At 30.6% G+C, this 15,252-nt stretch overlaps 1 protein-coding gene across 1 annotated transcript; it reads left to right on the plus strand.

Moving 5' to 3' along the window:
• The first annotated feature begins 1,010 nt into the window (after window positions 1-1,010).
• On the plus strand, window positions 1,011-2,587 carry LOC119074314. The gene is made up of 2 exons (XM_037180373.1): window positions 1,011-1,189; window positions 1,257-2,587. Exons 1-2 carry the CDS (start codon window positions 1,108-1,110, stop codon window positions 2,537-2,539), a joined length of 1,365 nt encoding a protein of 454 aa, XP_037036268.1. The 5' UTR covers window positions 1,011-1,107; the 3' UTR covers window positions 2,540-2,587.
• Window positions 2,588-15,252: the final 12,665 nt, after the last annotated feature.

Consider the following 15,252-nt stretch of genomic DNA (forward strand, 5'->3'; position numbering starts at 1 on the left):
GCAAGTTAGAGATGATCTGAGAGAGAAGTCTGAAGACCAGTTAATAATAATTTGCTGTGAGGCACTTGAATGTGCAATAGATTATTCCAACAGTATTGCTTAAACAGCTTGAGCAACGTATTGAAAAACTCAGAATGACATATTGCTTGCGTAAAAATTGGATTATCTTCTTTTAGCATTTTTCCATATATTAATTTGACACATTCAGCAAGGCAAGTTAAAATCAGCGGTCTGAATTATATTTCCTTCTTTCTAATCAAAACAGTCTACATTAACTGGTCCTCGTAAACTACATCCGTAGATAACGTCTGATCCAAATAAGGACATTGGACATCTCCACTCATTTGCGACATCTCTGCATCATATTGTTTACATCAGCTTATACGTCTACTATAACTGAGTAGAGATATGCATGAACCGAAAAATGTTTTTTTGGGAAAAGTCTTTTTGTGACGGTTAGGGCATAATTTTCTGTTACAACTAACTAGACAGTTTCTAAAATCTAGGTCCTGTCGCATATTTCTTCAATTCTGCCATTTTGGTGGCTAAGATCACCGGAGTAGAGACTTCAAGACTAATCTTTAGTATTTAGATGATTTCAGAAATCTCATTATCTTGATTTTGCTCGGAAAAGCTTGACCGGTTTGGTCAATAATCATATGGAAGGGTGAAGAGTAACTCAACACGTTGAAGTTAATTGCGGCTTGTCAAGTTTCGGCACCCTGGACTTTACTTAAATCGTCGAGGAATGCCTCCAAATAAATTTCTAAAAATCCAAAACGGAATTCTAGACTTTTAGAAATTTATTTGGAGGCATTCATCGACGATTTAAGTAAAGTCCATGGTGCCGAAAGTTGACAAGCCGCCATTAACTTCAACGTAAACAATACCGGAAATTTTCAACCAACAAAAGTCAAAAGAATTTTCAGCAACACAGTTGTATGAACACTGTGATTTCATATGCGGCAACACCGGCAACACTGGACTAAATTTGCAGAGGTACCAACCTCTTAAACGTTTTTGCTACGTCAAGTGGAAACAACAACAAGAAGCGATTGTTTATAAACTTCTTTTCTTCTGTTTATAAACTCGAAAAATATTTCAGAAATGGAATACTATCAAGAAATTAAATGGCACGAACATGCTAAACACCTAAAAAATACGCAGAAAAATATTTACCTCACTTCTGGTAAGTTTTTACCCCAATCATCTGGCAGAAGTCATTGAAGAATAACTTTAGCATAATCAACTTTCAGCTTACTCGGACGTGATAATTTGTGCAGGCGAAAAACGGGCAAGAGCTCACCGGCTGGTTTTAAGTCTATGCAGCGACTTGCTGTACACTATATTCAAGGAGTATCCGATAAACGAGACAGCTACTGTCATCCTACCTTGTGATCTGAACAGTCAGGTCGTAGATAGCTTGATATCTTTCATGTATACCGGAGAAGTGTTCATTGAAAATGATCTGCTGGGTGAGTTTCTGCACGCCTGTAAGCTGCTCAAACTTAAAGGATCAATACAGATAAACGACCACGACTCGACGATGGAATATTCAATGGAAGACGATACAATCCCGTTGCAATCAGATAAACTGGATACGTACGACAGTCAAATCATTATGCAAGAGGAGTACATTGTTGAGAATCAAAACGACGATGGCGTCGAAAATGCTGATGAAAGTTTCATTGAATCCTTAATTACGGTAGCACCGACAACAGTGCCAGATGACGAGCAATCAAACGCAATTGAATACCAGTCTGGTGACGATATCGATGACACGGGATGCACGGAAGAAAAATATGAGATTGACAATGAATCGTGCGGGGAATTCGAAGAGTTTGACGAAATGGAGCAGTTCGATGTTGCATTAACTACGGATAACAGCGGTATTCCTGATCAGAACGAAAATGATTGGAAAAAAAAGCCGGTTCGATACTCAGAGGCAGCACTACTTGAAGCGTTCAATGATCTGGCTAACGGGGCAACAATTATGGACACAAGCGTTAAATACAATATCCCACGGTCCACATTGTACTGCAAAATTCGTTCAAATACAAAGTACTCGTATCTGTATCGGTCAATTCGTGAATCCGCAATTAAAGAAGCTACAAACGCTGTGGTTTACAGCAAATTGAGTCTTCAACAAGCAGCTACCCAGTTCGGCATTGCTAAGACAGTTTTGTGGCGAAAATTGCGACAGTCCAGCGAATACAAACCCGAAGACAGGAGTCATGCTTGCCGTGAGCAGGCTATCAAAGCGATTGAAGAAGGTGAAAAGTTGTTGAACGTATCCAAAAAATACAACATCCCAATTTCGACATTGCACCGGGACAAGATTAAGCTGCTCGAACAGGGTAAGCTGCCGAAACACTGCACAGTTGTGAAACGCGAAGTGGGACCTGAATTTAAGAAACGAATTGAAGCGGCATTGGAATCGTGCAGAAATGGAATGACACAGAAGATGGCATCGCAACTACACAATGTTCCTAAAACGACCATATGGCGATATATGAACTCGAAAACGGGGAAAAACTGATTTTTGTAATTTAAATAAAATAAAATTTATTTTTGTGAATGAAATACAGTACGGGCATACATTATACAGTTGTAAATGACGTCGCCTGTCGCCTTTTTTTTAGCTAAATTCTTAGAAAATCCCCCAAAAAATTTGGAACCATCTTAATGCAGAACACATCCAATCCAGACCAGTAACGTCTACTTTCGCAGCTTTACCCTTGAACTTTGCTGTCAACAGTTCTAATATTGGATCTGTTACTTAACTTGATCTATATATTTTTAAGAGACTCTAGGTTTATTCAAGCAAATCGTGCTAACCGATCATTGCTTATCTGTGTGCTGGAGTAGGCTGTGTGAAAATGGACGGACGTGTAAATTTTTGCTCCGAAAAAAAAATCGTTTTTTTGCTTTAATTTCGCCTTCGCCTTAATTATTTACTGTGGATTAAGAACGAAATTTACGTGAATGTTGTGAATCAGATCGAATGGACGGTGCGGTCCATGAGCTAGCATTGGATTAGAGATCTGAAATCTGTGAGTGGTAATTGGAGGCACCATTGGCGTGGATTTGGTAGTTCATTGGTTTTGAGCAATTGGACTCATCTGAGCCAATTTCATATTTGTACGAGCTGAGCAGAAAGTTTGAAGGTATGAGTGACTGTTGGAGGCCCACACATCTTGTGAGGCTGTTGGTGGTCCTTATTAAGCTCGTGTGATTGGATGATTGTGCATGAGGATGGAAAAGTAATGAGAAAATGTGTGAGATACAAGTCAACAGGCATTTCGTCGCCGTGATCAGACAAGAGGTAATTGAAAAACGGCAAAAATCAAATTACATCCGCAATTAGTAGCTAGTCCGATCCTAAATTAAGTTTCAATATACCTCGGGTAGCGATCCAGCGCTGTTTACGGTAAACGGTATTTGTTTAATATACAATGCACGCTTAGTATGAACCGAAGAGTAAAAAGGGGGGTCCTAGTGGATTACTCCCACTGTCAGTGGTTCAACGTTCAAACTCTACTGGGTATGTGCACCAGCTCTGTGCTAACCGATCATTGCCATGTACAGACAGTAAAAAGGGACTCTTAATGTCAAAAGTAAAGGGACCCACAACGTCAAAAAAAGAAAAAAAGCAAAGTTGACGTTGAGTGGCGTGTGTGATATAATTTGTCAATGAATTTCGGGTCATAATTCCTCTAGGTAGTCTACATCTATGTCATTGCCTATGCAGTTCAACTTTTTAATTTAATCAAAAGAAGTAAGAATTTGAGGTAGTTGCCTCGCTTAAAATTAGATCAGCATAGAAATCGAACTAACTACTGGGAAGAACTAACATTTTACAAACAGTAAGTTTATCATGATAGTTATTATCATAAATCGTTTGTACCTCTTTAAACTCTTTGTGCAGTTATAGTGATTTATACAACCGAGTGATAATAGTTATTTTCCTAACTAGTGTTGAAATAAGACGTCGTCGCGTTTTTCTGACGTCGTTTGTTGTTTAGGCAAAACATTGTTCTTAACTTATGCTAGAGGGAAAACTACGTGAGCAAATACTGGGACAGGTGACCAACACCAATAGAAGGAAATCGGGTGCATTAAAATCGGGTGCATTCGTTTGGTACTGAAAAAATCGTCATTTCCTGTCTTGATACTAAAATACTATACTGAGTTTGCTCGCTCAGCTAACTATTTCTCAAGACCGTGATGTAAAGGGAAACTTTCGTTGTTATATGCAACGCAGCTTTCAGTCTTTTGGGTAATTCCCTTGACTGAAAGTCAAGGGTCTTACGCCAGAAAATACCCTAAAATGTTTGTTACCACACAATGTATGAAATAATTATCAAAACCTTAATTGCTTGTAACCATTTTTTTTGTCATCACGATAACTTGAGTAATTCTTAACCGATTTTGATGATCTTTTTTTTAATCGACGAGGAATGGGATTCCTGAGGTTAAGTTCGAAGATGGGCCATCTAGGGATAAGGTTCTGGAAATTATTCCAGAAAAACAGGATTTTACTCTGTTGATAATTGATAATTTAATGTGTTATTCCCTTGACTGGCAGAAAATAGTGAAAAATTTAGGTTCCAAAATTATCCAATTGACATTTGTAAGGTCAAGTTCCAGGATGAGCTATGTGTGATCAATGCTTCGGAAGTTATGCCGGAAAATAGAAATGCAATGCAATGCATGCTGAACAATAATTGATATTTGATAATTGTTATTTGATAATTAACGATCAGCATATACCTGAAATTACATAATACAATACAATGAGTATATAGTGTTGCAAAAGTCAAGCAATTGTAACATTAGACAACGTCGACCAGTGTGAAGTTTGCGGCCCGAGCGAAGCGAGGGTCGTAATTCTCACGAGTCGCGGTATTTTATTACAACATAAAAAACGTAATTATTTGTATCCATTTTCTCATGAACCGGATCATGAACCGATTTTCTTTATTTTACCGGAAACGTACACACATTTAAACTGAAATATTTCCGTTCAAGCGTAGTTTTTAAGAAAAAAAAAAAATTGTCAAGAAACATGTTCCATTTTGGCCAATTTTAAGTTTTCGTCTTCACAAAAATTTCCATAATTTTTTTTTTTAAAGAAACATGCTCCGTTTTGGCTAATTTTAAGTTTTCGTCTTCACAAAAATTTCCATAATTTTTTTTTTTCAAGAAACATGCTCCATTTTGGCTAATTTTAAGTTTTCGTCTTCACAAAAATTTCCATAATTTTTTTTTTTTCAAGAAACATGCTCCATTTTGGCTAATTTTAAGTTTTCGTCTTCACAAAAATTTCCATAATTTTTTTTTTTTTTTTTTCAAGAAACATGCTCCATTTTGGCTAATTTTAAGTTTTCGTTTTTTTCAAGAAACATGCTCCATTTTTGCTAATTTTAAGTTTTCGTCTTCACAAAAATTTCCATAATTTTTTTTTTCAAGAAACATGCTCCATTTTGGCCAATTTTAAGTTTTCGTCTTCACAAAAATTTCCATACAATTTTTTTTTTTTCAAGAAACATGCTCCATTTTGGCTAATTTTAAGTTTTCGTCTTCACAAAAATTTCCATAATTTTTTTTTTCAAGAAACATGCTCCATTTTGGCTAATTTTAAGTTTTCGTCTTCACAAAAATTTCCATAATTTTTTTTTTCAAGAAACATGCTCCATTTTGGCTAATTTTAAGTTTTCGTCTTCACAAAAATTTCCATACAAATTTTTTTTCTTCAAGAAACATGCTCCATTTTGGTTAATTTTAAGTTTTCGTCTTCACAAAAATTTCCATAATTTTTTTTTTCAAGAAACATGCTCCATTTTGGCTAATTTTAAGTTTTCGTCTTCACAAAAATTTCCATAATTTTTTTTTTCAAGAAACATGCTCCATTTTGGCTAATTTTAAGTTTTCGTCTTCACAAAAATTTCCATACAATTTTTTTTTTTCAAGAAACATGCCCCATTTTGGCTAATTTTAAGTTTTCGTCTTCACAAAAATTTCCATACAAATTTTTTTTCTTCAAGAAACATGCTCCATTTTGGTTAATTTTAAGTTTTCGTCTTCACAAAAATTTCCATAATTTTTTTTTTCAAGAAACATGCTCCCTTTTGGCTAATTTTAAGTTTTCGTCTTCACAAAAATTTCCATACAAATTTTTTTTCTTCAAGAAACATGCTCCATTTTGGTTAATTTTAAGTTTTCGTCTTCACAAAAATTTCCATAATTTTTTTTTTTCAAGAAACATGCTCCATTTTGGCTAATTTTAAGTTTTCGTCTTCACAAAAATTTCCATAATTTTTTTTTTCAAGAAACATGCTCCATTTTGGCTAATTTTAAGTTTTCGTCTTCACAAAAATTTCCATAATTTTTTTTTTCAAGAAACATGCTCCATTTTGGCTAATTTTAAGTTTTCGTCTTCACAAAAATTTCCATAATTTTTTTTTTCAAGAAACATGCATTTTGGCTAATTTTAAGTTTTCGTCTTCACAAAAATTTCCATACAAATTTTTTTTCTTCAAGAAACATGCTCCATTTTGGTTAATTTTAAGTTTTCGTCTTCACAAAAATTTCCATACAATTTTTTTTTTTTCAAGACTCATGCTCCATTTTGGCTAATTTTAAGTTTTCGTCTTCACAAAAATTTCCATAATTTTTTTTTTCAAGAAACATGCTCCATTTTGGCTAATTTTAAGTTTTCGTCTTCACAAAAATTTCCATACAAATTTTTTTTCTTCAAGAAACATGCTCCATTTTGGTTAATTTTAAGTTTTCGTCTTCACAAAAATTTCCAAATTTTTTTTTTTTTCAAGAAACATGCTCCATTTTGGCTAATTTTAAGTTTTCGTCTTCACAAAAATTTCCAAATTTTTTTTTTTTTCAAGAAACATGCTCCATTTTGGCTAATTTTAAGTTTTCGTCTTCACAAAAATTTCCATACAAAATTTTATTTTTCAAGAAACATGCTCCATTTTGGCTAATTTTAAGTTTTCGTCTTCACAAAAATTTCCATACAAATTTTTTTTCTTCAAGAAACATGCTCCATTTTGGTTAATTTTAAGTTTTCGTCTTCACAAAAATTTCCATAATTTTTTTTTTCAAGAAACATGCTCCCTTTTGGCTAATTTTAAGTTTTCGTCTTCACAAAAATTTCCATACAAATTTTTTTTCTTCAAGAAACATGCTCCATTTTGGTTAATTTTAAGTTTTCGTCTTCACAAAAATTTCCATACAATTTTTTTTTTTTTCAAGACTCATGCTCCATTTTGGCTAATTTTAAGTTTTCGTCTTCACAAAAATTTCCATAATTTTTTTTTTCAAGAAACATGCTCCATTTTGGCTAATTTTAAGTTTTCGTCTTCACAAAAATTTCCAAATTTTTTTTTTTTTCAAGAAACATGCTCCATTTTGGCTAATTTTAAGTTTTCGTCTTCACAAAAATTTCCATACAAAATTTTATTTTTCAAGAAACATGCTCCATTTTGGCTAATTTTAAGTTTTCGTCTTCACAAAAATTTCCATACAAAATTTTTTTTTTCAAGAAACATGCCCCATTTTGGCTAATTTTAAGTTTTCGTCTTCACAAAAATTTCCATAATTTTTTTTTTTTCAAGAAACATGCTCCATTTTGGCTAATTTTAAGTTTTCGTCTTCACAAAAATTTCCATACAAAATTTTATTTTTCAAGAAACATGCTCCATTTTGGCTAATTTTAAGTTTTCATCTTCACAAAAAATTCCATACAAAATTTTTTTTTTCAAGAAACATGCTCCATTTTGGTTAATTTTAAGTTTTCGTCTTCACAAAAATTTCCATAATTTTTTTTTTTTCAAGAAACATGCTCCATTTTGGCTAATTTTAAGTTTTCGTCTTCACCAAAATTTCCATAATTTTTTTTTCAAGAAACATGCTCCATTTTGGCTAATTTTAAGTTTTCGCCTTCACAAAAATTTCCATACAAATTTTTTTTTTCAAGAAACATGCCCCATTTTGGCTAATTTTAAGTTTTCGTCTTCACAAAAATTTCCATAATTTTTTTTTTTCAAGAAACATGCTCCATTTTGGCTAATTTTAAGTTTTCGTCTTCACAAAAATTTCCATACAAAATTTTATTTTTCAAGAAACATGCTCCATTTTGGCTAATTTTAAGTTTTCATCTTCACAAAAAATTCCATACAAAATTTTTTTTTTCAAGAAACATGCTCCATTTTGGTTAATTTTAAGTTTTCGTCTTCACAAAAATTTCCATAATTTTTTTTTTTTTCAAGAAACATGCTCCATTTTGGCTAATTTTAAGTTTTTCGTCTTCACAAAAATTTCCATAATTTTTTTTTCAAGAAACATGCTCCATTTTGGCTAATTTTAAGTTTTCGCCTTCACAAAAATTTCCATACAAATTTTTTTTTTCAAGAAACATGCCCCATTTTGGCTAATTTTAAGTTTTCGTCTTCACAAAAATTTCCATAATTTTTTTTTTTTTCAAGAAACATGCTCCATTTTGGCTAATTTTAAGTTTTCGTCTTCACAAAAATTTCCATACAAAATTTTATTTTTCAAGAAACATGCTCCATTTTGGCTAATTTTAAGTTTTCATCTTCACAAAAAATTCCATACAAAATTTTTTTTTCAAGAAACATGCTCCATTTTGGTTAATTTTAAGTTTTCGTCTTCACAAAAATTTCCATAATTTTTTTTTTTTTTCAAGAAACATGCTCCATTTTGGCTAATTTTAAGTTTTCGTCTTCACAAAAATTTCCATAATTTTTTTTTTTTCAAGAAACATGCTCTATTTTGGCTAATTTTAAGTTTTCGTCTTCACAAAAATTTCCATACAATTTTTTTTTTTTTTTTCAAGAAACATGCTCCATTTTGGCTAATTTTAAGTTTTCGTCTTCACAAAAATTTCCATACAAAATTTTATTTTTCAAGAAACATGCTCCATTTTGGCTAATTTTAAGTTTTCGTCTTCACAAAAATTTCCATACAAAATTTTATTTTTCAAGAAACATGCTCCATTTTGGCTAATTTTAAGTTTTCATCTTCACAAAAATTTCCATACAAATTTTTTTTCTTCAAGAAACATGCTCCATTTTGGTTAATTTTAAGTTTTCGTCTTCACAAAAATTTCCATAATTTTTTTTTTCAAGAAACATGCTCCATTTTGGCTAATTTTAAGTTTTCGTCTTCACAAAAATTTCCATACAAATTTTTTTTCTTCAAGAAACATGCTCCATTTTGGTTAATTTTAAGTTTTCGTCTTCACAAAAATTTCCATAATTTTTTTTTTCAAGAAACATGCTCCATTTTGGCTAATTTTAAGTTTTCGTCTTCACAAAAATTTCCATAATTTTTTTTTTTCAAGAAACATGCTCCATTTTGGCTAATTTTAAGTTTTCGTCTTCACAAAAATTTCCATAATTTTTTTTTTTCAAGAAACATGCTCCATTTTGGCTAATTTTAAGTTTTCGTCTTCACAAAAATTTCCATAATTTTTTTTTTCAAGAAACATGCATTTTGGCTAATTTTAAGTTTTCGTCTTCACAAAAATTTCCATACAAATTTTTTTTTCTTCAAGAAACATGCTCCATTTTGGTTAATTTTAAGTTTTCGTCTTCACAAAAATTTCCATACAAATTTTTTTTCTTCAAGAAACATGCTCCATTTTGGTTAATTTTAAGTTTTCGTCTTCACAAAAATTTCCATAATTTTTTTTTTCAAGAAACATGCTCCATTTTGGCTAATTTTAAGTTTTCGTCTTCACAAAAATTTCCATAATTTTTTTTTTTCAAGAAACATGCTCCATTTTGGCTAATTTTAAGTTTTCGTCTTCACAAAAATTTCCATAATTTTTTTTTTTTCAAGAAACATGCTCCATTTTGGCTAATTTTAAGTTTTCGTCTTCACAAAAATTTCCATACAAAATTTTATTTTTCAAGAAACATGCTCCATTTTGGCTAATTTTAAGTTTTCGTCTTCACAAAAATTTCCATAATTTTTTTTTTTTCAAGAAACATGCCCCATTTTGGCTAATTTTAAGTTTTCGTCTTCACAAAAATTTCCATAATTTTTTTTTTTCAAGAAACATGCTCCATTTTGGCTAATTTTAAGTTTTCGTCTTCACAAAAATTTCCATACAAAATTTTATTTTTCAAGAAACATGCTCCATTTTGGCTAATTTTAAGTTTTCGTCTTCACAAAAATTTCCATACAAAATTTTATTTTTCAAGAAACATGCTCCATTTTGGCTAATTTTAAGTTTTCATCTTCACAAAAATTTCCATACAAATTTTTTTTCTTCAAGAAACATGCTCCATTTTGGTTAATTTTAAGTTTTCGTCTTCACAAAAATTTCCATAATTTTTTTTTTCAAGAAACATGCTCCATTTTGGCTAATTTTAAGTTTTCGTCTTCACAAAAATTTCCATACAAATTTTTTTTCTTCAAGAAACATGCTCCATTTTGGTTAATTTTAAGTTTTCGTCTTCACAAAAATTTCCATAATTTTTTTTTTTTCAAGAAACATGCTCCATTTTGGCTAATTTTAAGTTTTCGTCTTCACAAAAATTTCCATAATTTTTTTTTTCAAGAAACATGCTCCATTTTGGCTAATTTTAAGTTTTCGTCTTCACAAAAATTTCCATAATTTTTTTTTCAAGAAACATGCATTTTGGCTAATTTTAAGTTTTCGTCTTCACAAAAATTTCCATACAAATTTTTTTTTCAAGAAACATGCTCCATTTTGGCTAATTTTAAGTTTTCGTCTTCACAAAAATTTCCATAATTTTTTTTTTCAAGAAACATGCTCCATTTTGGCTAATTTTAAGTTTTCGTCTTCACAAAAATTTCCATAATTTTTTTTTTCAAGAAACATGCTCCATTTTGGCTAATTTTAAGTTTTCGTCTTCACAAAAATTTCCATAATTTTTTTTTTCAAGAAACATGCATTTTGGCTAATTTTAAGTTTTCGTCTTCACAAAAATTTCCATACAAATTTTTTTTTTCAAGAAACATGCTCCATTTTGGCTAATTTTAAGTTTTCGTCTTCACAAAAATTTCCATAATTTTTTTTTTCAAGAAACATGCTCCATTTTGGCTAATTTTAAGTTTTCGTCTTCACAAAAATTTCCATAATTTTTTTTTTCAAGAAACATGCATTTTGGCTAATTTTAAGTTTTCGTCTTCACAAAAATTTCCATACAAATTTTTTTTCTTCAAGAAACATGCTCCATTTTGGTTAATTTTAAGTTTTCGTCTTCACAAAAATTTCCATACAAATTTTTTTTCTTCAAGAAACATGCTCCATTTTGGTTAATTTTAAGTTTTCGTCTTCACAAAAATTTCCATAATTTTTTTTTTCAAGAAACATGCTCCATTTTGGCTAATTTTAAGTTTTCGTCTTCACAAAAATTTCCATAATTTTTTTTTTCAAGAAACATGCTCCATTTTGGCTAATTTTAAGTTTTCGTCTTCACAAAAATTTCCATAATTTTTTTTTTCAAGAAACATGCTCTATTTTGGCTAATTTTAAGTTTTCGTCTTCACAAAAATTTCCATACAAATTTTTTTTTTTTTTTCAAGAAACATGCTCCATTTTGGCTAATTTTAAGTTTTCGTCTTCACAAAAATTTCCATACAAAATTTTATTTTTCAAGAAACATGCTCCATTTTGGCTAATTTTAAGTTTTCGTCTTCACAAAAATTTCCATACAAAATTTTTTTTTCAAGAAACATGCTCCATTTTGGCTAATTTTAAGTTTTCGTCTTCACAAAAATTTCCAAATTTTTTTTTTTTTCAAGAAACATGCTCCATTTTGGCTAATTTTAAGTTTTCGTCTTCACAAAAATTTCCATACAAATTTTTTTTTTTTCAAGAAACATGCTCCATTTTGGCTAATTTTAAGTTTTCGTCTTCACAAAAATTTCCATAATTTTTTTTCAAGAAACATGCTCCATTTTGGCTAATTTTAAGTTTTCGTCTTCACCAAAATTTCCATAATTTTTTTTTCAAAGAAACATGCTCCATTTTGGCTAATTTTAAGTTTTCGCCTTCACAAAAATTTCCATACAAATTTTTTTTTTCAAGAAACATGCCCCATTTTGGCTAATTTTAAGTTTTCGTCTTCACAAAAATTTCCATAATTTTTTTTTTTTCAAGAAACATGCTCCATTTTGGCTAATTTTAAGTTTTCGTCTTCACAAAAATTTCCATACAAAATTTTATTTTTCAAGAAACATGCTCCATTTTGGCTAATTTTAAGTTTTCATCTTCACAAAAAATTCCATACAAAATTTTTTTTTTCAAGAAACATGCTCCATTTTGGTTAATTTTAAGTTTTCGTCTTCACAAAAATTTCCATAATTTTTTTTTTTTCAAGAAACATGCTCCATTTTGGCTAATTTTAAGTTTTCGTCTTCACAAAAATTTCCATAATTTTTTTTTCAAGAAACATGCTCCATTTTGGCTAATTTTAAGTTTTCGTCTTCACAAAAATTTCCATAATTTTTTTCTTCAAGAAACATGCTCCATTTTGGTTAATTTTAAGTTTTCGTCTTCACAAAAATTTCCATAATTTTTTTTTTCAAGAAACATGCTCCATTTTGGCTAATTTTAAGTTTTCGTCTTCACAAAAATTTCCATAATTTTTTTTTTCAAGAAACATGCTCCATTTTGGCTAATTTTAAGTTTTCGTCTTCACAAAAATTTCCATAATTTTTTTTTTTCAAGAAACATGCTCCATTTTGGCTAATTTTAAGTTTTCGTCTTCACAAAAATTTCCATACAAAATTTTTTTTTTCAAGAAACATGCTCCATTTTGGTTAATTTTAAGTTTTCGTCTTCACAAAAATTTCCATAATTTTTTTTTTTTTCAAGAAACATGCTCCATTTTGGCTAATTTTAAGTTTTCGTCTTCACAAAAATTTCCATAATTTTTTTTTTTTCAAGAAACATGCTCTATTTTGGCTAATTTTAAGTTTTCGTCTTCACAAAAATTTCCATACAAATTTTTTTTTTTTTTTCAAGAAACATGCTCCATTTTGGCTAATTTTAAGTTTTCGTCTTCACAAAAATTTCCATACAAAATTTTTATTTTTCAAGAAACATGCTCCATTTTGGCTAATTTTAAGTTTTCGTCTTCCAACAAAAATTTCCATACAAAATTTTTTTTTCAAGAAACATGCTCCATTTTGGCTAATTTTAAGTTTTCGTCTTCACAAAAATTTCCAAATTTTTTTTTTTTTCAAGAAACATGCTCCATTTTGGCTAATTTTAAGTTTTCGTCTTCACAAAAATTTCCATACAAATTTTTTTTTTTTCAAGAAACATGCTCCATTTTGGCTAATTTTAAGTTTTCGTCTTCACAAAAATTTCCATAATTTTTTTTTCAAGAAACATGCTCCATTTTGGCTAATTTTAAGTTTTCGTCTTCACCAAAATTTCCATAATTTTTTTTTTCAAGAAACATGCTCCATTTTGGCTAATTTTAAGTTTTCGCCTTCACAAAAATTTCCATACAAATTTTTTTTTTCAAGAAACATGCCCCATTTTGGCTAATTTTAAGTTTTCGTCTTCACAAAAATTTCCATACAAAATTTTTTTTTTTCAAGAAACATGCTCCATTTTGGTTAATTTTAAGTTTTCGTCTTCACAAAAATTTCCATAATTTTTTTTTTTTTCAAGAAACATGCTCCATTTTGGCTAATTTTAAGTTTTCGTCTTCACAAAAATTTCCATACAAAATTTTATTTTTCAAGAAACATGCTCCATTTTGGCCAATTTTAAGTTTTCGTCTTCACAAAAATTTCCATACAAAATTTTATTTTTCAAGAAACATGCTCCATTTTGGCTAATTTTAAGTTTTCATCTTCACAAAAAATTCCATACAAAATTTTTTTTTGAAGAAACGTGCTCCATTTTGGCCAATTTTAAGTTTTCGTCTTCACTAAAATAATAATCCAGAACAATAATATCATTTAAAACTTAGTTTTTTAAAAACAATCATGACGATATCATCGTCCAGTACTTAATAGCACCTAAGGGAGACTATTTTTACGATGTGTAAATGGCACCCAAGAGGCACTTTTTTGCACGACGGACAAATAGCAGCGGCCCAGACGTACATCACTGTTTGAAAGTTGACCATACTTTGACTGATGGCTGGCCATGGTGGTGGTGAGTACGGACGTCAGAGTGGGCTCAATTTGTCGGCCGTGTGTAGACCAACAATCCTACAAATTTTAGCATATTTGGTTCCTCCGTACTCAAGATATTGCTAAAACAGTGTTTTAACCACCCTCTGAGATCATATGTCATGTAGACATATTACATTCGAACTGGATTTTGTTTAAAAAAAATACAGATACATGTTCGCTAGAATTGAATCCAATGAGCTACAACTCAATCATATCGGAGCGAGCTTGTTTTCCAAATGTCTGAGTAATTGGCGAATTGACTCTTAATATAAACTTGTCGAATATCCAATTAAATTAGGATCAGTCAAGGGACCTGACCCATCCACAAGATGGGACTAGTCAAATACTATATCTATTTAATAAGGTTTTTTAAGACTAGCAGCCACGCTTTAATGGACTATTAACTATAATTGAGAATAATCACTAACATTAGAGTGAATTTTCTAAAACTTGAACAAAAGTTGTCTCATCAGAGTAAAAGTAGCCCGAGTCAGTTTTTACTCTGTACAATGTATTCAGTTGTGTGTACAAATTAGAGTTGTTTACGCTATGTCAACTATGTCCATGAGCACAGCTATGAAAATCTGGACGTTTTACAATAAATGAAAATCAGTACTTCATATTTCTCCCTAAATGTAGTTAATGTTCTCGAAGTCAATCTGGACTAAAATGAGCATGTCAAATGCTTCTTTTTTAGCAATTGAAATAATCGTATATATAGCGTGAACTATCCTTACATCGCTGAAGAAAAGTTATACTAATTCGAATTCACAGGAAGCGGCAGCTGCATCTATGTGAGACATCTATATATTCTATATGTCTGAGATATATCATAGCATATATATCTTACAGTCTCATTTAGTAAACAATATAGATAATGTGAATTTTTAATTTGACTCGTCCCTTCGTACTGTGCTGTCGACATTGCCTCGGCAATTTCTTTATGCAATGAATGAAGCAAAGAATGTGATAATGTATGTGATTTTAGGGCTCATGGCTTTTCACCAGGAAAGATAAATGAAGTGAGAGGAGACGATGAGT

This window comes from Bradysia coprophila, chromosome III (assembly GCF_014529535.1).
Source record: "Bradysia coprophila strain Holo2 chromosome III, BU_Bcop_v1, whole genome shotgun sequence".
In the NCBI taxonomy this organism is placed as follows: domain Eukaryota; kingdom Metazoa; phylum Arthropoda; class Insecta; order Diptera; family Sciaridae; genus Bradysia; species Bradysia coprophila.

Excerpts from the sequence above, each read along its gene's own strand:
- LOC119074314 (XM_037180373.1), top strand. The coding sequence starts at position 1,108 with ATGGAATACTATCAAGAAATTAAATGGCACGAACATGCTAAACACCTA. Across the intron at positions 1,190-1,256 it reads AAATATTTACCTCACTTCTG|CTTACTCGGACGTGATAATT; the intron begins GTAAGTTTTTAC and ends ATCAACTTTCAG.